The following is a 23,894-nucleotide window of genomic DNA, read 5'->3' on the forward strand; positions in this document are numbered from 1 at the left end:
AAGATGAACATAATATAATAAGGATTGCTAAGTTTTTGCGTAAGTCGCTTGTGAGAAGAAAAGAAATTTTAAACATACATACTTGAATATATTTTTGTAATGCTCTATCTAACATTTTAATCATGTGTATCACTTCAGAAACTTTTTTTCTTTTTTGCTTAAATGTTCTAAAATGTATGATTATGTATCACTCTTCCTGATATATTTTGTAAATGCTGTATTTTGGGCCGGTGGCCTATATTACTTAATAAACATGTCTATGTCTATGTCCTTGTCATGCGAGAACGCGGTCACATATCGACTACATGCGGAATGAAGTACTAAATTACTAAATATCTCAAAACTGCCTGGACTCTTCTATACGACATACAAGTTAGAGGTGGACTAACTAAATCATGGCTGATGTGCAATCCTTTTGTCCCGGAAAGTAATACAGTTTCAGGCTGGTAAATCAGTCCCGAGTAGGACAGCCTAATGTCAAGGTGTATTAGCGAGCCTCGTTCTGGCAAAACTGGGCTTAAAGCATGCGCTTTAAGTGCCGTCCCAGACAAGCATGTGTACTTTCCGCGTAAGCTGTTTTTGTAGGTTTTTTTCGATAGGGGAGACAATCTTTAAATGAAAAATACCATAAAAGCGGTAGGTGTCGTCCCTGATAAGACTGGGTGGACTGTGCAGGCTAATCTGGGACGACACATTACGTCGGTCTTCCCCAAAATGAGCCTCAAATCGGATCCGCTGGCAAATATTCGCATTTACAAAAACTCATCAGTGACACGTACGTGCATTTAACTACATAAAAAATGTGTCAGGTTCGTCAGGGTGTTTTATTTAACATAAAATGCTTCAAAAGATAGAGTTGAAATGGAGACATAAGTAAAGTTATCACTCAGGCCCTGGTAGCTTAGTTGGTAGAGCACTGTTTTGATTCCGGGCAGGGTCAGATAACTTGTGCGACCATTGGTACTGACTTGAGCCTCGTTTTGGTAAAACTGGCTTAATGCACGTGCGTAAAGCGTTGTCCCAGATTAGCATGTGTAGTTCACACCGGTCAATCAGGGACGACACTTAAATTTGTATGGGACTTTTGGATTAAACGAAAATTCAGTTTCAACCATTACGTGATGACTGACATACTCGTAAAGAAACATGGCGTACAATTTAACAAGCAGCTGAACGGGTCAACGTCAGCACGACCAACACAAGTAACTCAAATATGTATTCGGAAAAGGAGACATAAAACTTAGCTTTTATGAACATGGTCAATATCTTGATTACGCACTTCACGTAGAAGTAACCAATTGAGGTCCACAAAATGGATGAACGAACAACCAACTAAAGGAAATTAAACATTGCTCTGTAAACATCAGGTGTTGTCTTAAATTATTTACACTAAAATGTATGCAACATTACGACCGACAGCTGTCTTTTACCGCATGATGTCGAGACAAATCCCACTAAATGCAACTCATTGAGTGTTTAACCCATGTATGCCTAGCGTCTAGAACAAAAGGCCTTGGCAAACAGCGTAGACCCAGATAAGACGCTTGATGCGGCGTCTCACCAGGGTCTGTGCTGTTTGCTTAAAGAAATTTCTGTAAGAAATATTCTAAATATAGAAATAAATATACTAGACATCCCTAATTTTGGAAATAAGTTGATCCAATTTAGAAGGATGGGAGAGTCCACTAGGCATAAATGGGTTAATTAATGACCGATATTGTTTTTGGAACCATTTAATGTAAGTGTTATGTTACAGCGTGGAACCTTTGAATGTATATTGTTAGGTCACAGCGTGGAACCATTGAATGTACAATGTTAGGTCACTGCGTTGGACATGTATCGATGCCGCCAGGTTAAATGACCTCGAGTACTAAGTCAACGAGCATGTAATTATAATGGACAGTTATTTGAAATGCAAACAATCTCATCAGGTTCTGCGCTGTTTGCTTTATGGAATTTCTGTAAGAAATATTCTAAATATAGAAATAAATATACTAGACTTCCCTAATTTTGGAAATAAATTGACCCAATTTAGAAGGATGGGAGAGTCCACTAGGTATAAATGAGTTAAGCTCGTGTGCTTGACATATAGTGCTTGTCCTACGAGCCGAGTCATACAAAAATGTAATTGCTGTGTACATATTTCATATATACATACCGCCCCTGTTTCTAAAAAGGGGAAAGGAGAAAGAAAGAAGATATTTGCTACAAACACATCACGTGAATATAAATAACGCACGTTTGTGCTCATATTATGGTAATACAGTTTCATCTTAACATTTATACTATTATATACACGGTAGCGTTTTTTTTTCACGGTGCAAATATATAGCATTTACCGGTATGGTTTATTCCCATAGACTTTGCACAATCTTATAACATTTTTAAGCAATCATTGGTGCTTGTATCGATAGCCCACTCTTGCACTCAATGGACATTAATGCGAGAGATATACATGTACTTACCGAGCAGTGACCCTTGAATGCTGCGCGATATTACGTGAAGTAAGTGACCACACATCACAGCATTGCAGTGCTATGAGTACAGCCGAATTAATACTGCAGTGTTTGGATGTTAATATAAACGAGAGCGCCGATAGCGTTGAAAGTCTATTTGCAAGATACAGGGAAGTTTCTGCTGAAGTAAATGTTAAAGGATTAGTTGTCTGAATGAAATTGCAAAAGTCTATCAAAAAAATTTTTTTTCTATGAAAAACAAGACTATTGCTAAGCAATAAAAGTCCCCTTCTTCGCATGAAGCAGTATTATAAAATTGTCTCCCTTTGTTTTCAAGGGACGTAATTCTTTTAAGTTTGCCTTCACTCTGGACCCAACCGGCTTTTTATTGCATAAATCAGCTCTTTCCGAAAACTCCGAAGATGGACGAAGTGTTACGATTGGTTTGCCTTGCTGATGGTAATTTTCTAAAATTAACTTGCTTTTGCCAATAACAGAATTGGTATTTGATTTTTCACGTGAAACGGTCTTAAAAAATTCACATAAAATGGTGTAAGCAATGTTCTTGGAATAAAATGTTAGAAAAAAGTTTCTAAATGAAAAACTGTAAGAATGATGAAATACTATTTTAAATATCTATCTCGTCTGCCCATAATCAGGGAAGGCTTATAAAAGGACAACCGTTTCCCCTGTGATTTTGAAATGCGGTATTACAAAAAGCCTATTTGCGTTGCAAATAGACTAAAAACGAGGACGTGAATTTTTTGTGTACATCACATTTAGGTTTTAAAAGAAAGAAAAAACACACACAAATACAAGAGTAATGATATATATAGCGACAAAATTATGCGTAGCACAAAGCCGATATCGCCACGTTACTGGTAAACGTCTCAGAACAAACCTTGTCGTATGAATGTCTGCACAAAAAAGGGATTTTCCGAAACTGAACATCCTTTACGCTTGAACATCCTATTTGTAAGCAATACGAAAACAAAACAAACATTTATTTATTCGAGCCTATTGGCGGGAAATTTTCTCAAAACTTAATTGGAAACACAGGTCTACACAAGTCAAATCCTACGTAAGACTGCTACTCCGAATAAAAACAAAATCAAAATGCTGGTAATTAGGGTCAACAAGCACACCGCAATCTGAACTATAAATGCTATTTGTTCCACAGGTGGTTAGCGTGTGACTACGATATTAATTAGTGAAAACATCATTTTGAATGATAAATAATCATATTATAACGAAAAATTAACTTTTCTGGAAAAAAAATTCACTATCAAATATATATATAACAACGTATGCAACTCAAAATCAGCCCAAAACGGGGTGCATCGCTTTGAACAGCCATATCTTCATCAATTGTGCAGCGAGTTTCACGATCTTGGTCTTATTCAACGCAGAAATCCTTTCCCAGAACACGGCTTATATTGGACATCACTTAACGCACGTGCATACAGTCCTGTTATCCCAGAACACGGCTTATATACATTTCCTCCTATTCAGCAGTGTCTGGAAGTTAAGTAAATTTCGTTGAATATACTCTTAATTTTAAGAGTGGCAAAACTGCCTATCATATAATGTAAGAATGATGAACTGAAATGTTGTTTGTGTATGTCGAAGCCTTACCATTTCAAGCAAACTTTGAGCAATGCCTGCTCTAACTGAAACAGGAAAGAGCAATGGCAATGACTGTAATGTTTATTTATACACAGGCTTTGATACAAATATACAGTTTGCATAAGAGCAAGGAACTATGGTACAAATAATAATAATACATAAAAACGCATCAAATATCACAAGACCCAACATGAATCCATTTCCAAACATATACACATCTGTGGTGTTTATATTTGTCCAACAGGTATATTACAAGACATATGACTAAAATGTTTAGAGTTCCAGTAATTGTAAAGGATATTAAATCACTTCAATGAGTGTTGAGACAGTTTTGTATCTAGATCAATCAAAATTGTACTAACAATTTGTGATAAGTTCAAAAACAGAAATATGTTAATTTTTTATTAATGAACATTATTTTATAATGCTTTTAATCAATTATTAATACTATACATAACAAGCTTACCAAGCAGGCACTTTTCAAAACACAAACATATGCCTATAATTAAAGAAATTAAATTAAACAAACAAGTAAACTGACATAGAACAGTGTACATATTGCCGTTATTGGAAACTTAACTAAACATTTCAATAGAATCAGCGAATTCAAGAGAAATAAGAGCTTTAGATGTGTCAGTTAAAGGGTATGGCAAAAAGACACAGACAGAGAAGGAACCTATTTAAAATAAGACGTGGAAAAATTTAGAAAAACAACACAGAAATGGTTATTGCATTAGCATTCTAGGTAATAACCATCGTGGCAACCCAAACTGAGAGGGTTGTATGGCTAGTTTGGCTGACAGCTCTCGGCCTACAGACCTGGGCTTTCTGTCTAGTACACAGATTCTCCAGCCAACAGGTTATGTAGAAGTATACGCCAGATCACAGGTTTGAGTATACAGTATCACTGCAGCCACGCTCTGGTAAAACAAGGCTCAATGCCTGCGTGTAAAATGTCGTCCCATTCTAATCAGGGAGGACAATTTCCACCTAGACTGGATTATTGCTTAGAATAATCCTCCTTTAAAAGTGTCATCCCTGATTAACCTATGAAGGCTGCACAGGCTAATCTTGGAAGATACTTAACAAACACGCATTAAGCCCTGTTTTCCCAGAACGTGGCTCACTTGTTCAGCCCCCAATGTCTCACTGGTTCCGCTCACTGAGTGGACTGGCACTGTTACGGCGCTCATGGAACAGCAGTGACCTCTTCTTGGTCTTCTTCAGCACATGTTGACCAAACTGAGAACACAAAATATTAATGCATTGGTAAGTGAATGTCCCTCCTTAATATGAACTCAGTATTTGTCTTTTCTTCTTCAGAAATTGCAACAGTAGCAGTCAAATTTCAGGCAATAATGCTCGTAACAGTTACAGTAAATTTGTCTGAATTATGCATCATTTTCAATTCCAAATTTCCCATTGGAAATGTATCAATACGAACGGATAAAATCTAGAGCAGATTTTTGATAGATCGTTCACATTCACTTGTGTTGGTTGTAGTTAAGATTGCAAGAGGTAAAACAAGAGCACTGCATAGCGAGTGCCAATGCTCAGTTGTGGGTGCAGTTTTGAATAAATGAAAGTTTGTCAGAAGAAAATAGAGGTCACAGTGACCTTGACCTTTGACCTAGTGACCCAAAAATGAGTGTGGCGTATAGAACTCATCAAGGTGCAGCTACATATGAAGTTTCAAAGTTGTAGGTGGAAGCACTTTGATTTAAGAGCTAATGTCAAGGTTTTAGCACGACGCGGACAGCAGACGCTGGACGAGCTGGCTATGACAATACCTTGGGTGTTCTCCGAAAACAGCCGAGCTAATAAAAGTGACTAGTCAATCATAGGTTAACATATAATGAGTCTTTCTGGGGCATTACAAGGCACCTACATAATGCAGGTCTTTTCCGCTCTATTTTGGGAAAACGCCACACTGGAATTTGGGGAATTTCGCGTTGTGAAAAAACCCATTTTGGGAAATAAATAATCACAAAACTGACTCAATTGGGAAAAATAATCGCATGTTAATAGTGTTTCTTATATTTCAAAGAAGCCGTTAACTGGTAAATAACGACTATTTTGATAACATTGTATCAAAATTTTACAAAATATCATGAACATGTGTGATAAGAGCAGGTTTTTTATCTAATTTTGGGGAAAGGGCCTGGCCTTTTTTGAGGGGAAAAAAATTGCGCGAAACGCTGGATTTTGGGGAAAATAAGGAAAGTCTGAAATAATCAATTTAACATTTTTTTTACTGTTTTTAAAACAAATTCAAGGCAACAGATAATTTAATTATGCAATATTTTTCTATTTTCAACACTGGATCAGGTTAACTTATATATTAAGGTATAAAAAAAATATTTTTTTTTTGAATTGGGAATTATTTTTTTTAATTGGAAAAACCCCCCGCCCAGATTTGCATTGGGAATGCGGCCGATATTCGGACCCGTGGCATAGGGCCGAAAAGGCCTGTAATGTCACAACTTGCCAGGGCCTTAGGGCCGTCTGCCAGAATTCTTACAGACTAATGTTCTGCAGCTCTAGAACTACAAAACACTTTCACAGACTGACTCACTCTGTGGTATGAATTGATTTAAGAACCACCTCAGTGGAGGAAATGCCCAAACCTCCTTACACGGGTCCCATTGAACTCTGCTTTGAACATAGACCCAGCAATGTTAATAACTAATTGCCAAATAAGTTTGACATTGAAAAGGAAAAAATCAGCCGAAATGATGACAAATGCGACCCTCCTTACTGGAGCTCTGGGACTGTCTGGGCTATCATAGTCATTTTCCTTGTCTGTGTCTGGACTGTTCAGACCCTACTTACTGGAGCTCTGGGACTGTCTGGGCTATCATAGCCATTCTCCTTGTCTGTGTCTGGACTGTTCAGACCCTACTCACCGGTGCTCTGGGACTGTCCGGGCTATCATAGTCATTCTCCTTGTCTGTGTCTGGACTGTTCAGACCCTACTTACAGGTGCTCTGTTCTGTCTAGGCTATCATAGTCATTCTCCTTGTCTGTGTCTGGACTGTTCAGACCCTACTTACCGGTGCTCTGGGACTGTCTGGGCTATCATAGTCATTCTCCTTGTCTGTGTCTGGACTGTTCAGACCCTACTTACTGATGCTCTGGGACTGTCTGGGCTATCATAGTCATTCTCCTTGTCTGTGTCTGGACTGTTCAGACCCTACTTACTGATGCTCTGGGACTGTCTGGGCTATCATAGTCATTCTCCTTGTCTGTGTCTGGACTGTTCAGACCCTACTTACTGGTGCTCTGGGACTGTCTGGGCTATCATAGTCATTCTCCTTGTCTGTGTCTGGACTGTTCAGACCCTACTTACTGGTGCTCTGGGACTGTCTGGGCTATCATAGTCATTCTCCTTGTCTGTGTCTGGACTGTTCAGACCCTACTTACCGGTGCTCTGGGACTGTCTGGGCTATCATAGTCATTCTCCTTGTCTGTGTCTGGACTGTTCAGACCCTACTTACTGGTGCTCTGGGACTGTCTGGGCTATCATAGTCATTCTCCTTGTCTGTGTCTGGACTGTTCAGACCCTACTTACCGGTGCTCTGGGACTGTCTGGGCTATCATAGTCATTCTCCTTGTCTGTGTCCGGACTCCGTGGGCTGTGCAGCATACGGCTGGCAAACTTCTTCTTGAGAGCCTCTGTGATTAGGCTGGCCGGGTCGTACTGCTCTGCCAGCTTGGGCTTGCTGGTCTTCAAGGGGGTGCCACCCGGGGACCTGCAGGAAAACAGGGCTTAAAGCACGGGCGTAAAGTGTCGTCCAAGATTAGCCTAAGCTGTCTGCACAGGCTTATCAAGGACAACACTTTCTGCACTTGATTTTCTTTTAGAAGAGACTTCCTATATAACAAAAAATTCCATAAAAGCAGATGGTGCACAAAACAGTTAAGGTAAGGGCAGTGAGGATTATCATAGATTTTATTCCTGCCAATTAGATACCTTCTTATGTCCTAATTAACTCATTATAATAAAATCGGTTTAAGACTGCTAGCATGCTTGCATCAAGTTTCTTGCCACGGGCAATGTTTTATTTCCATGCAGAGCTATTTTTTGTAACAATTACATGCTTTCAAATTAAATTATAAATGTGCACATTCTAAATGAAAGAAAAAATTTATGCACCACTATTTTGAAATGTTTGTTTTACAAATATTGATATTACCATTAGACAGCCCCCAGACAATTAACAAATGACTGGAAAAACCAATGCCCTCAACCACTACCTCTGCTAAAGGCTCATGCTGATATTTCTTAATTCAATCACTATTCAAAGTCAAAAGGTGATTCGAAGACTTTTGCTATTTAAATAATTGAAATTAGAACAAATTCTTTAGGTACTTCTTTGACATTTCTAATATTGATCTATTTGTATAACAACTCATTATGTTTAGCCTCAATAAGACATTGCAAGAGAAATTCTTTTGTTCATAAATATATATTTGAGAAGCGATTCTTACATAAAAGCAATTTTTAATTTTGACAAGGCATGGTTAGGTTGTTAACTTATATGACAAGCATTGTGCTTACATAGAAACATCTTTTAACATGACCACTTACATGAAAGATAAATCTAATTTATTAAGAATAATAACAAATTCTAATTATAACAAGTGTTCCGCGGATGGAGATATATGCCCCCTAACAGGGCTTAGAACTAGTGACCCTAATTTCAATAGGGGTCATCTACTATCCAAGGCCAATGCACATGTGAAGTATCAATCCAATCGGTCGATTAGTTGATGAGTTATTGATCGTAAACAATTTTCACACTTATTGAGACAGTGACCTTGACTTTTAACCTGGTGACCCCAACTTTGATAGGGGTCATCTACTGTCCAAGACCAATGTGCATGGGAAGTATCAAGCCAATCGGTAGATTGGTTGACAAGTTATTGATCAGAAACTCTTTTACCACTTATTGTGCCAGTGACCATGACCTTTGACCTAGTGACCCCAAATTCATAAGGGGTCATCTACTGTTCAAGGTTAATGCACATGAGAAGTATCAAGCTAATCAGTGAATCAGTTGACGAGTTATTGAACGGAAAAGATTTCACACTAAGTGTGTAACAGTGACCTTGACCTAGTGACCCCAATTTCAATAGGGGTCATCTACTGTCTAAGGCCAATGCACATGTGAAGTATAAAGCCAATCGGTGAATCAGTTGACAAGTAATTGATGGGAAACGATTTCACACTTAGTTAGACAGTCACCTTGACCTAGTGACCCCAATTTCTATAGGGGTCATCTACTGTCCAAAGCCAATTCACATGGTAAGTATCAAGCCAATTGGTGAATCAGTTGACGTGTTATTGATCAGAAAAGATTGTATTCTTAATGTGTATCAGTGACCTTGACCTTTGACCTAGTGACCCCAATTTCAATAAGGGTAATCTACTGTCCAAGGCCAATACACATGTGAAGCATCAAACCAATCAGGCAATTGCCTGGTAAGTTACTGATCGGAAACAATTTTCACATTTAGTGTGACAGAGACCATTGGCCTAGTGACCCCAATTTCAATAGGGGTCATCTACTGCCCAAGGCCAATGCACACGTGAAGTATCAAGCAAATCGGTCAATTCGTTGACGAGTTATTGATCGGAAACAATTTTCACACTTAGTGTGATAGTGACCTTGACATTTGACCTAGTGACCCAAATTTCAATAGGGGTCATCTTATGTCCAAAGCCAGTGCACTCAAGCCAATTGGTCAATTCGTTGACAAGTTATTGATCCGAAACCACTTTAAAGACCTTAACCTTTGAACTAGTGACCTCAATTTCAATAGGGGTAATCTACTGTCCAAGGCCAATGCACATGTAAAGTATCAAGCCAATCTGTCGTTGACAAGTTGTTGATCAGAAAAGATTTTCACACTAAGTGTGATAGTGCCCTTGACCTTTGACCTAGTGATCCCAACTTCAAAAGGGGTCATCTACTGTCCAAGGCCAATGCACATGTGAAGTATCAAGCCAATCAATAAATTCCTTGACAAGTTATTGTTCGGAAAAGATTTTCATACTAAGTGTGATAGTGACCTTGACCTTTGACCTAGTGATCCCAATTTTGATAGGCTTCATCTACTATCCAAGGCCAATGCACATGTGAAGTATCAACCCAATCGGTCATTTTGCTGATGAGTAATTGATTGGAAACGATTTTCTAACTTAGTGTGACAGTGACCTTTGCCTTTGACCTAGTGATCCCTATATCAAAAGGGGTCATCTACTGTCCAAGGCCAATGCACATGTGAAGTATCAAGCCAATCGGTCAATTCGTTGACGAGTAATTGATTGGAAACGATTTTCAAACTTAGTGTGATAGTGACCATGACCTTTTGACCTAGTGACCCTAATTTCAATAGGGTTCATCTACTGTCCAAGGTCAATGCACATGTGAAGTATCAAGCCAATCGGTCAATTTATTGAAGAGTTATTGATCGGAAACTATTTTCACACTTAGTGAGATAATGACCTTGACATTTGACCTAGTGACCCCAACTTCAATAGAGGTCATCTTCTGTCCAAGGTAGGGCTGTCACGATTCACCGGTATATCGCGGTGCATGTCGTGAAAAAAATCGCACCGCGGTACGGCGTTGCCGCACCGGTTTTTTAAATATTATTATATTAGCACAGATATAAATACATTACATAATTATTTTGATATAGATATCGTTTTGAAAACTGTAAAAGCGATGCAAAAGGGCTAAATTAATAATCCGTTAATATCCAGGTCAAGTAAGCGCTTCCACTGGTAGATGTTTAACTTTCACGTTTAAAATACGGCGATGTATGGGTCCGTACCTTTTTTGGAATTTGGGACAGATTTCCTTTGCAAATAAGTTCATAATTATCCAAAAGATGTTTATTATATTTCTTATTTTCTTTCTTTAGTATATCGATCGTTCAAAGCATGGCACTTCCGAATCATGTTATCTTAAGATTCTGAATAAGTCGAGGAAGAGTCAGAACGCTACGGATTTTCAATACTGGGCCTGCTGACTCCGCATTTTAAACATGCCCTTGAAGCGTTCGATTTACACAGATCGTAGTCACAGCTATTGTCAACAACCTGGCGGACATTTTAGAAAAAGACGCGAATAACAATAACAATGACTACTTCTATCAAGTTTATTACAGTTTATTTTACAGTTTCTAGTCATACTATGATACCAGTGTTTTCTGATTATTAAGTTTAATAAAGTTTGTTAAACTTGTTATTCTGCTGTTTTCTTCACAGATACATATTCTGTAAAATATCGCGGTACGTACCGCGATACAGTGTTGCCGTACCACGATATACCGCGGTACGCTCACGGCATATCGTGACAGCCCTAGTCCAAGGCCAATGCACATGTGAAGTATCAAGACAATCGGTCATTTCTGACGAGTTATTGATCGGAAACGAACTGGTCTACCGACATTCAGACTGGTCTACGAACAGACAGCCAGCAAAACAATATACCCCTTCTTCTTCGAAGAGAGGCATAATAAAATTAGATTCATCAAAACAAACAATGTGACACCAACATATAATATATTTAGACACATAAATTAACTAACACAGCAAAGCACATATGTTACAAGTATTTAACGCAAATGCTCGTGAAGTCATTATTAACAAGTCAACGTCACAAATCGTACTCATCCCACTTAAAAATGCAGCATCGTAGCAATAATATTTTCTTGTTTCTTTTAAAATGGAGACGTAAAGGTATGATAAACAGAAAAAAAAATATACTGTCTTAGCCTTGCTGCTATTTTATTATCAGCTTCGCCTGATATATAGAGGATATTTGTTGGATTCGGTGGAATATCAATTTTATTTCATGTGTGATCAGAGAAAACAAATTTTTTTATGAGTGGCGAAGCCACAAGTGAAAAAATATATTTTCTATGATCCCGAGTGAAATAAAGTCAATATTCCATTAAATCCAACAAATTTTCTTTTTATTTGATGCTTTTTTCAACGTTTATTTTCATTGTAAATAAGTTTAACTGCATAATTTCGCTGGATTAATGACATCATTTCGTCCAAAAAATGACGTCATTTCACAGTAAACCGATATTTTTCACTGTTTAAAACTGTGGAATACCAATTTTATTTCACTGATATTTCTCTATAAACCACCGGAAAGCATAAAATAAATAACAATATGAACAGTCAGTTACCTGTTATTCTCTTACTCTATATATCATCTAGACACTAGGTACACAATTATGAGAAGCAAAGCAAATGCCAAGTGATCAAAAACAATCATACAAACTCTTCAAAAACAACAATGTATTTAAAATTAGTTTTAATGTGAAAACTATCTGTTAATGACAACATAAAGGCTATTATTATCCATCAATTAGTCTTCCATTGACAAAATTCTACTGAAGCCACTTGAAAGAGCAAATAAATCAATCAACTCATTGATACACATCTAATAAATCACATTCAAAAAAATCAAGAGTGATTACATGATTTTTAGAAAATATAAGTATCCACATTTCAAAATAATTGATTAATTGTAACATAAAACTATTACACAAACGGCTATGGTCATTTATATCACTAATTACTTCACAATAAACATATAATATATTTGTTACATAGCACTTACTGACTAACAGCTATATTTATTTTAATGTTTATAACTCATGATTACACAAATAAGATACAAGAATGACAAGCTATTTCATTTTGTACACCAGGATCTTGTCGTTAACAGACTGTCCCACAATAACGGAGTCAGTGTGGCTGTTGTAGCAGACTGAGTATGGGTTCTGAAGCCCATCCCTCTGTGTAGCCAGAGTGGCCAGCTTCCGACTACCCTTAATGTCCACCTGTAGGATAGTGCTGGAGGTATATCCACATACCAGCACCTGGCCTGCAGGTGTCACATGTACACCTATTGGCCATTTCAATTCAGGGTCCATGAAGGTGGCAAGGACTGATCCATCCCTGGCCAGGGTGAGGAGCTTGTGCTCAGGGGAGTTTGTGACATACAAGTTGTCACCTGTCGGGCTCAATGCACAGTGCGCTACTGCAAAACAGAAAACATGATTACAATCTTTTGGCATAATTTTGAATGAAAATCACAAACACATACTGTATACATGTATGTGTAAAAATTATGAATTAAGTTGTGTTTGTAACTTTTACTTAAGGACAACAATGAAGAAAAAACAAATAATCATGAAATTTTCATGTCTAGTACTGTTTAACCAGTTACAAAAGAACCCTGTTAAAATTATAATCACATAAATGAAGTGTTGTTTTTGTATTCTTGTTTGTTTGTTGTTTGCAAGAATGAAAGACAAATCATTGTATATAATATATATAGAAACAAGTTTTATTACATACCATATTACACTTGTATGTTTATTTGATAACAAAGAAATATAAAGAATAGGTCAAAAACTGTTTTTCACAGCCATGCACTTTCTTTCCACAGACCTGTCATGAAGTGACAGTCAATATATATTAAAAACTGTTTGTATGAGTAATACTGCAGAACTGGGAATTTCTTGATGTTATAATAATATGTTCTTGTTAAAAGTGATAAAATCGCCATGGTTCTCACCTGTCCATTTATTTGAGTTATCCTCGTGAAGTTTACTGATTAGTTTACCATCCAGGGAGTACATGAACAGCACAGTATTAGAAGTTAAAAACAGTTCTCCCTGGTGGAAGGCAATACTGTAACAGAAATGTTGAAACTTGAGCTTTCTGTCATTCACCAGCTGGTTGTTGTTGACTTTGATAAACTGGACCTCGGAACCGACAGTAACACCAACCTCACTTGGTGTGATCTGACATATGCACCATGGCACATCAGATACACTACAGTGACTCACCAGCTGGTACTGCTTGTTCAACAGCTTGACTTTCTTATTATCAAAGTCTACAACAAGGACTTGTCCACTAGGGAGAACACATACGTCTCTGATAATGCGAGTTGAATCACCCTGTACGCGTACATCATACTCAGACTTTCCATCAATCTCCATTACTTGGTCTGCATGTTCAATCTTCCCAAGACCTGACAACTGGGAAAGGTACTGCATTATTTCACTATTAGGATGGAAAGTTATTGAAGATTTTACTTGAACAAAGTTCGTCTTTTGATAGTTTTCAAACTGCTGTATTTTGTCCTTGCATTTAATGCTGGCTATAAAAGATAGTTCTAGTTTGCTTTTCTCACTTATGTCCTGGATAGCGTCTCCAAGTTGTTTCAATTTATCTCGAAGAGTGGAACATTTGTCGACATCACTTTTAAGAGGGGCTTGCAGTTTGGTCAGTGTATCTTTCATTTCCTGCAGTGTCTTTTTTTCAAGCATGTCGAAAGCTGCTAGTATTTTTTGCCGAGTTTCCTGTATCTTGTGTAACTGCTCATCATATGAACTTTGCACAGAGTTAATGCTAGCCTCCTGTTTGTCTTGAAGCTTCTTCAGTTCTGCCAGAGTAGTTTGGATAGTAACTGATACTTGTTTGAGGTCTGTGGAGGTATTTTTTACCAAGTCTGATAAAAGCATCACCGTTTTACATTGCCTGTAAGAAAACAGATTCAGTTTTAATGAAATAAAAAAATAAATAAATGATGCATAAGTTGTAATTTAATGTCTAGGTTAAAAAACATCAATTATCTATAATTATGTATTTTATTAATTATTTCTTTTAATTATTTATTTCTTACCATATATTAACTTATCAAAACATCACGGCTACTATTATCTCTTTGTTTGATAAGTATTCAAGACGCTTTAAGGCTTTAAGTTTATCATTTCACCAGTTAAAGCAGGGCCATCTTACTGGTAAGTGGTATGGTTTACCTCTAACTCAGCTGAAGCGTATATTAACATGTTCGTAATCTAAAACCAAGTTTTGAATTTATCAGCAGGGATTTCAATTGAAGCAGAATTTGCTATTTTCATACTTTTGACTCTTACAAATAATCTCCTTTGCATCATTTTGACACAAATGTTTTCAAGAAGCTAACTCCAAAAAATATATTTGTTATCATAATATTGTGGTTTTTCTTGTATTTCAATTAAGTTTATGCAATACAACATTTGCAGGGCATTTGACAAATAAACAGAGACAAAATAAATCTAAATAGTTTAACTCCTGAAAATATAAATTCACACCTGAAAATGTCATTTTCAAAATCTATTTTAATCCCTGATTAGACTACAAAAATATCCTGCTTAAAAGACAGTTAATTACTATATTAATTGCACACCAAATGGCTGTTTATAAAAATAACACTATTTTTAATTATATAATTAACTTGATTTTTTGATAAGTTTTCAAGTTTATTTCAAACTAGTTAAAAGCCATACGCCTTTTCTCCTAAAATAAAGGACCAACTAATTGTATTTAATTAGAATGCAATACTGCTCCAGCAGCTGACGCTTTACTTCTTTATGTTTTCTCCTAATTTTTTTTACGAAACAAATGATAAAATACCTGTGGTTCAGGAAAGCACAATTATTGCAGCACAGCTGGCTATGGTCTTTGCAAAACATTGCCAAATTTTCTTCCTTATGAACATCACATTTAAAAAGGAAATCTTCCACCTTCTTGGCAACTGGCCATTTCTTCATATCACTTCTTCCATGAGGAGAATGTTTCTTAAACAACTGGCCGTGCAAGTGAATACATTTTCCGCAGTAAAACTTCAAGCAAGATTCGCAATAATAATCAGCCGATTCTTCCAGTTTCTCCTCTTCGCAGGTCGAACACAAGAAGTCTTGGATCATGTCAGATCCTTTTTCAATGGTGGATTGCGAAAAGGTCTCCATTTTGTATACCACTGAAGCTTTTTATCTCAAGATCTTTGATTTAACTCAAATAATAAGGTATACTAAGGCTCATTGATTACTAAACTAAACACACCAATCTAGATTTCGTCCAATGTCTATAAAAACGTAATGTTCAGCTAAAAAGAGTCAAATAAATACCAACTTAAAGTTTGTTGGCAAGTTTATATCTCCAGCATACAAAGCATTAATGTCACCAGTCATGTGCCTCGTACAGTAAGATTAAACCATACCGGCCCACAGCAGTGACAACTGGTTTATGTGTGCATACAAAGAGGACGTATCTCAACTCAAGGAATATTTTAAATTGATAAAGCAATCTTGATTGCACTTGAATAAACACGTTTATCTGTGGACTACTTAAATTTGTTAACAGGCCAATATTGGGTTTAAAGCTAGTGTTTGAATGTTTATTGTAAAAGCAGCCAGAAATTTAAAAAAAAGTTCTTAAATGAAGAGAATTAGTTACATTATAATTACAAATATGAGGACCATAAACCCTAAGGCGCTCACCTTAGACAAACGAACTAAACTTATCAGAGAAGGTGGATTTCAGAAGAATAATAGTACTATATGAAACTTAAATATTTCATTTCTAGGCACATTATTATGACTAAGTTTTGATCATTAAAAATATTTCAACACAGAATGTATATTTATATATTAAAGCCATATATTTTGTTAAATCTTATTTAGCAAGCAGCTGGTTGTATAACCTGCAAAAAGGCTGTCTATATAAGTTTCAATAGGTCACTTGTGGAAATATTTTGCATGCTGTCTTCACATAACAAGAGAAGCTAATTTACGGCAATTTTTAAGAATTATTATGCCATTACAATTTATGGCCATTTTGACCTTTGAACTCTTGAATTCTTTGGCATGATACGCTGTCCAATTACTGTGAACAAAATTAATGTACAGAGTCATGTTAAAATCTCACAATGAATGACATAGTAATGGCCCGGGCAAGCTCATTTATGGCCATTTTTTACTTTTGAACTCCAAGTGTGACCTTGACCTTGAAGATATCTACAGGGCTCAACATTAACGGTTGTCCTATTGCCCATGGCAAGTAAAAGATGGGTCGGGCAAGTTACCTTATAATCTAGTTATCCGCTCGGGCAAGTGCAAAAAAGAACAAAGCATATAATTTAGACTTTAATTAGACTTAAATTGCTGTAATCATTTTGTTAAATGTTCAAAAATAAAAAAGGTTTTGTGGTGTATCATTTTGATCTTTATTAAATAATATGAGGTTAACAGTTAATGTGATATTTCATGTTTGGGCAAATGGCTTTACGTTCAGGGCAGGTAGATTTTCTAAGGACTTGCCCGGCAGGGCAAGTTGGTTTTTAGGTTAATGTTGAGCCCTGTATCTACGTAATTCTTTCGCATGACACACCGTGCAATGATGGTGAACAAATGTGCCAAATGATGAAAAACGAAAGTAGCTAATACTTGTTTACCTAAGCTACGCTTAGCGCTTGTCAGATATATGAGTCTAGTCAATACGGTCTAATCCGATGACGGCCTCAATTAATGACGACAAGCCTTTTTCATGCATGGACACTGACAGCCAAGGTAATAATGGTTCGAATGACAATGATCATTATTATACATTACTATTGCTATTACAACCACACAAATTGATACATGTATCTGATTTATGATTATCTTCTTAAACGACTAGGCCGTCATGGATTTGGTCCGTCCTGCACAGCATTTGTAAGATGCACACAAATGGACTTATCAGGTGCCCTCGGAAAATTCTGTCAGCAGAAAGAGCGCTGGTACGGAAAAGCACGTGTATAAAGACGCTATCGCTATTTTTGCACCTCAGAAAACTTTGAGAGCCGTAAACAAACCTATACAAACCAACGAATTTGTTCTCTTTTTTTTACCAGACAATCGGTCCTGTAAATTTGACCGACATGCCGGACCTTACAAAATTTTACAGGACATGACCGTCGGTCCAGCAATGTTTGGCTGAGACTGCATTGTATATGCTTAATCATTACTATGATGTGCACACATTTTTTCAATGTTTATAAGCCTAATTTCATGCATAAGAAAGACAAAAGACTCCCTTTTGCAGTTGGCTCTCTTTCTTCATAAATAAAACAAAATGTTCAGTCTTTGCTTGTATTAAAATGAAGAGAAAAGTAATTTGGGAACTAATTGAGTATGTATAACATCTTACAAATAACCTTGCACAATACTAGGTCATCTCCTTATTTAAGTGGAGAAATTATAATTCAAATATGAAAATAAGCTGGAGCTTGAATATTTTTTTCAAAACTTGTAATTGTGTTATTTTCATTTTCAAAACCATCTCAAGCAATTTTTGGTAACCTTTCTCAAATGCTTAGATTTTAAATATGCATTTGTTACCACCCCAGATTGTTTACAAGATCTGTCACCCTTCATGTTTGATCACCTACCTCTGTATGGCCTTCAATTTTACGGTTCCCAGCCCCTTGAGGACGTCTGTCATGGACAGGGGACCAGACGTCTTGCTGTCAGCACTTCCTGTCCCAGCAGACGACAACATGTCCTTGTTCTAGGTAATATACAATGCAAATTGATGAGTCTGTCTCTGGGAAAAAAGTGTTAAATGCATGTGTGCGCAGTATGCACAGGCTAATCAGGGACCACATATCAGGGGTTCTGAAATATTTTAAGAGTCTAATTGTCCACGGACAAGTTGGACCCACAAATTCACTTGTCCGTACCAAAGAAGTACTTGTCCGTACTTTTAAGATAGATAAAGGAAAAGGTCATTACTAATTAAGCAAATAATACAAGCATACACTTTTAATAACTTCTATTTAAAATTATAAACATTGTTAACTAGATATTGAACAAAAAATACAAGCAAGATGTGCATATAATAAGATCACGTTTAAGTCACACATGATACTAGTCTTATTTATAAGACGCGCAAAGAATTTAGAGATACTTTTTATGTGGGCTAAATTCTTTGGAACTCCAAATATTACCAATATAAAAAGTAGCTTAACATTTGAGAGCGCCAACAAGTTCGAACACGATACCATCTCGGATATTTAATAATCTCAACATGACTAGACAATTCACTTGAAATAAAATAATCTCCGTTAATTATAAGTATATAATTATCCGCTTATAAAGGAAACTCTTTACGAAGTTTACATTTACACACATCGGCAACGTTTCAAGCCAAGGAAAATCAATTAGCCAAGACTCAAAAAATTCTCGTTTCCGCTTGGCGTCATGTGTTTATCATATTCATACTTGGCTTTTCTCTTCTTTTCCGACGCCGAACTGATTTTATCATTGGTCTGATTAGCGTCATGGCTAGACGTTGAAGTGGTTTTATTATATAAAAATCGAATGCAGGTCGTTAGAACATGTATGCGGCCATTTGCAATGTACGAAAAGTGTTATCTTAAAATTCTTATGCGTGATTGGCTGTTGCTTTACACATGTGTTCTGGTTTCTCTATTAAAACAGGGACATAGGTCCCTGATTAAAATTGTTTTCTCATGCGTGATTGGCTGTTGCTATATATACACGTGGACTGGTTTACCACATTAAATAATTATTATCGGAAAATAACATACCTCCAGTTAAAAAAGTGTGCTAGTCCGCAGATTAATCATAAGCTATTTATATAAACTTCGTTTTTTATTTTCGTAAAATATTGAAGTTTCGTTCTCGAAACAAATTTTACCACGGAAATTTTACTTGTCCCCGGACAAGCCAGCTTTCAAAAACTGCTTGCCCGGAAGGGTAAATTGACGACTCGGACAACTCGGACAGCATATTTCAGAACCCCTGCATATGTATATAATGCATGTGTGTGCAGTAAGCACAGGCTAATCAGGGACCACATATGTATTTAATGCATGTTTGTGAGGTACACACAGGCTTATCAGGGACCACATGTGTGTTTAATGCATGTGTGTGCAGTAAGCACAGGCTAATCAGGGACTACATATGTATTTAATACATGTGTGTGCAGTACGCACAGGCTAATCAGGGACCACATATGTATTTAATGCATGTGTGTGCAGTAAGCACAGGCTAATCAGGGACCACATATGTATTTAATGCATGTGTGTGCAGTACGTACAGGCTAATCAGGGACCACATGTGTGTTTAATGCATGTGTGTGCAGTAAGCACAGGCTAATCAGGGACCACATATGTATTTAATGTATGTTTGTGAGGTACGCACAGGCTAATCAGGGACCACATATGTATTTAATACATGTGTGTGAGGTACGCACAGGCTAATCAGGGACCACATGTGTGTTTAATGTATGTTTGTGCAGTAAGCACAGGCTAATCAGGGACCACATATGTATTTAATGCATGTGTGTGCAGTACGCACAGGCTAATCAGGGACCACATATGTGTTTGATCAGCACATTGTGAACAAACAAGCCCCAAGGCCATGGTTTGTTATCAGATCACTAATTAGCCTTTTGTTGCAGACGATAGTAACATGCTGTGAAAGATTATCTCTGAGGTCACGCTTGGTTAGGAACAATCACACTCGAATGAAATCAAACTCAGCACTATTGATTTTTTTTAAACTTCTGAATTCTTTGGCTATATTTTTTTTGTTTGCAAAAATAGTGATTTTTAATTCAAAATACCTATTAACATTTGAAAATTAATAATCTTTTTTAATGCTAATATGCAGTTAATTTTAAGTCCGAAATTAGGGCATGGAAAACACATTTGTGTTTGGATTTTATTTCTGAACTTTAAAACACTGTCTGTCCTCAATCATGATGAATTTTAACATGAATAGGGGCAGACAGTTGTTATTTCAACAATTAAAGAACTTGTTTGGAAGGAGGATTTATCACTCTGAAAGTAAAATGTTATGTTGATATTGTCATATATTTTCGCGACCTAACAAAACTGTCAAGGTTGTTGACATTAGTTGAAACAACGTGTTGTGAAATAAATATATCCTATTATTAACAATAACAATGTTTCATTTTAATCTCCAGACTGGATGCTACTTCATGGTGACATTGATCATTGTTTAGAATTTAAATTTGTCAATATAGATTTTTGTTTTAATGAATATTATTATTGTGGATAAAAATTGGCTCAAAGTTATTTAAAGCAACGAATTTAAGTAGTGACAGTCACAACGTTTTTTTGACCCAGTGAAACCCCTGAATTTATTTCATGTTTTCTTCATTTCATTTTCTTCTAAAAGGCCACTGATTCTGAAACTGGAACCTGAAAGATTAACATACAGTTCAATGATGATAGTTGATAAAATAAACATCAAAATTCCCCCCCCCCCCCCACACACACACACCGGATAGAAATATGATATCTACATATCTCTAATGCGTGAAGTCGGATGCTAGCCCAAGTCGGTTAGGAAATTGGCTACTCAGTTGTTTTCCTTAGCGCCAATGTAGATAGTAATATATTTATTGTAATTTCATTACACAAAATGAGGAACAGCATACAATTGGTGAAGTCATCCAATGCACTAATGTTTACAATTAATATGTATATAGTATAACCAAAGTATATTCTTAAGTATATTTATAAACAAATGCCCTATTTTCCAAAATTACGCGTGAAATGTGCCCTTTTTGGGGAAGCTCCCCTCTATTTTGAAAAGCTGGCTGTAGCACTGTGATGCAAGTGTGTGCAGTAAGCACAGGCTAATCAGGGACCACATATGTGTTTAATGTATGTGTGTTCAGTAAACACAGGCTAATCAGGGACCACATATGTGTTTAATGTATGTGTGTTCAGTAAACACAGGCTAATCAGGGACCACATATGTGTTTAATGTATGTGTGTTCAGTAAACACAGGCTAATCAGGGACCACATATGTGTTTAATGTATGTGTGTGAGGTACGCACAGGCTAATCAGGGACCGCATATGTGTTTAATGTATGTGTGTTCAGTAAACACAGGCTAATCAGGGACCACATATGTGTTTAATGTATGTGTGTGAGGTACGCACAGGCTAATCAGGGACCGCATATGTGTTTAATGTATGTGTGTTCAGTAAACACAGGCTAATCAGGGACCACATATGTGTTCAATGTATGTGTGTGAGGTACGCACAGGCTAATCAGGGACCGCATATGTGTTTAATGTATGTGTGTGAGGTACGCACAGGCTTATCAGGGACCACATCAGCTTTAAAATGTCATTTTGTTAAAAGGGAGTCTGTTCTTAGCATACTACACAGGCAAATTTGTCACATTTAAATAGTAATCATCGTCTGTTTGATCATGTCTACCAGAGACAGTCCAGGTGTTGGGGGCTTGAAGATGCCCCCTGTACTGAGTGGACTCACCTGTTTGATCATGTCTGCCAGAGACAGTCCAGGAGTGGGAGCCTTGAAGATGCCTCCCGTGCTGGGTGGAGGGGGAGGGGGTGGGGGAGGAGGGGGGCGTGGTGGTGGGCAGGCTGGAGGGGGCCCCATAGGGGCTGGCAGGGGGCCGCTAGCACACACGTCTGGGAATGGAACTGAAATGAAAACAGCATGAAATGAAACAGGTATCTCAAAGGAATATATAAGGCTAACTTTACTATCTTTTGTTCTGGGAAAACTCTGCTTAATGCATGTGCGCAAATTAGCCTGTGAAGTTGGAACAAGCTAATCAGGGATGACATTTTCTCTTTTTATGGAGTTAAGACTAGGCAGAAAGCGTCGTCTCTGATAAGCCTGTGCGGACTGAAGAGGCTCATCAGGGGAGACACTTCACGCAAAAGCATTAAGCTCAATTCTTCCCAGAACAAGGCCTCCAGTCTTTAAGTTAACTGCAAACAGAATAATTGTTGCTTTCACAGTTCGGGGCCTGGCTGGGCCCTTCAGATTGGAAATTTAAGGCAAAAGGGGAATTTTTTGTTGTTGATAAGCTTTTGTTGACAAAAATACCTCTAGCTTTCTCTTTTTTCTCTTCAAATTTAGCTGTCAAACTTTTTAAAGTTCATTTTAATGTCATTATCAGAGAAAAACATATGCAATAAGCCGTCGAAAATTCCCTTGGTTTGTTGATTTTTTTTCCTGCAGATTTTACTCTGCTGAGGACGAAAATCAAGATCACTTGATTCTACTGTATACTTTGTCCTTGGTGAACATGGGCCCTGGACATACATACAATCCTACCTAAGAAGACTGAAAACATATTGGTCTCGGTCTGGCCCTTAACACATGTGCCTTAAGTGTCGTCTCAGATTATCATGTGCAGTTCATGCAGACTAATCAAGAACAACCGCTTTTTATGTATTTTTGGTTTAAACAAATTCTTTTCTAAGCATGAATCCATTTGGACCAGAGGGAACGTGTCTTCCCTGATACGCCTGTGAAGACTGCACAGGCTAGTCTGAGATGACACTATATGCACATGCATTAAGGCTCATTTTCCCAGAGCAAGGGCTTGTACACCCCATACTTGGAGGCTGCCTAGTTTTCTCCTGGTCCTTAATCAGGTTAGCAATCTGTGACCTCAGTGCCGCCAGCTCATCTTCCAGGGCATGGATCTTCTGCTGCGTGAACGGGTCAGTGGTGGACAGCGCCGACATAGAGCAGGCCGACACATCGTATGGCGTAGAGGACCGCACCGTCTCCGCTCTGAGTATTGGGTGGAAGGCTCCGTCATCTAGGTCGTCTATGTGGAAACTTGGAGAGATGCCTGCCGGCTCATTGAGATCATCCAAATGCTTGGTTCTGGGTCTGAAAAAACAAACAAACAACAAGATTTAAACTGATTTTTTAATTAATAAATATTTTGATTGATTTTTTTACAGGGAGGGGAGAGCTGCAAAACAATCCTTAATTTGTTCCTATAATTGTGTAAAACATGTGGTTAAATCATGTGATGCCAAGTAACAGAGAACGTTTTCTTATCATGGCCTGATCATATTCAGATTTTTTGGAATAATTTCTTATTCAAGTTTCTTTCCTCCACGTTCCAAAGAGAG

At 37.3% G+C, this 23,894-nt stretch overlaps 2 protein-coding genes across 3 annotated transcripts in view; both read right to left on the minus strand.

The window, feature by feature from the left end:
- Window positions 1–4,145: 4,145 nt before the first annotated feature.
- The window catches only part of LOC127850455 (mitochondrial fission regulator 2-like), a 30,041-nt gene continuing 10,292 nt past the window's right edge, over window positions 4,146–23,894 (minus strand). For both annotated transcript variants that reach the window (XM_052383490.1, XM_052383491.1), the window contains exons 5-9: window positions 23,366–23,646; window positions 22,264–22,436; window positions 18,374–18,492; window positions 7,654–7,834; window positions 4,146–5,324 (exon numbers count right to left, since the gene is read on the minus strand). In XM_052383490.1, the coding sequence (XP_052239450.1) occupies window positions 5,229–5,324; window positions 7,654–7,834; window positions 18,374–18,492; window positions 22,264–22,436; window positions 23,366–23,646 (850 nt within the window). In that variant the 3' untranslated portion in view covers window positions 4,146–5,228. The remainder of the gene's footprint in view (window positions 5,325–7,653; window positions 7,835–18,373; window positions 18,493–22,263; window positions 22,437–23,365; window positions 23,647–23,894) is intronic.
- LOC127850453 (uncharacterized) lies at window positions 11,239–16,071 on the minus strand. Its single transcript, XM_052383489.1, has 3 exons — window positions 15,580–16,071; window positions 13,694–14,661; window positions 11,239–13,153 (listed from the first exon to the last, which is right to left on the minus strand). The coding sequence occupies exons 1-3, from the start codon at window positions 15,912–15,914 to the stop codon at window positions 12,801–12,803; spliced, it is 1,656 nt and encodes a 551-aa protein (XP_052239449.1). The 5' UTR covers window positions 15,915–16,071; the 3' UTR covers window positions 11,239–12,800.

This window comes from Dreissena polymorpha, chromosome 11 (genome assembly GCF_020536995.1).
Source record: "Dreissena polymorpha isolate Duluth1 chromosome 11, UMN_Dpol_1.0, whole genome shotgun sequence".
Lineage (NCBI taxonomy): Eukaryota > Metazoa > Mollusca > Bivalvia > Myida > Dreissenidae > Dreissena > Dreissena polymorpha.

Bases quoted from the DNA above. Each gene is read 5' to 3' on its own strand.
- LOC127850453 (XM_052383489.1), bottom strand. From the start codon at position 15,914: ATGGAGACCTTTTCGCAATCCACCATTGAAAAAGGATCTGACATGATC. The intron at 14,662-15,579 runs GTATTTTATCAT...GTTTTCTTACAG, and splicing joins TGTGCTTTCCTGAACCACAG to GCAATGTAAAACGGTGATGC. The intron at 13,154-13,693 runs GTGAGAACCATG...TCTGTTTTGCAG, and splicing joins TAACTCAAATAAATGGACAG to TAGCGCACTGTGCATTGAGC.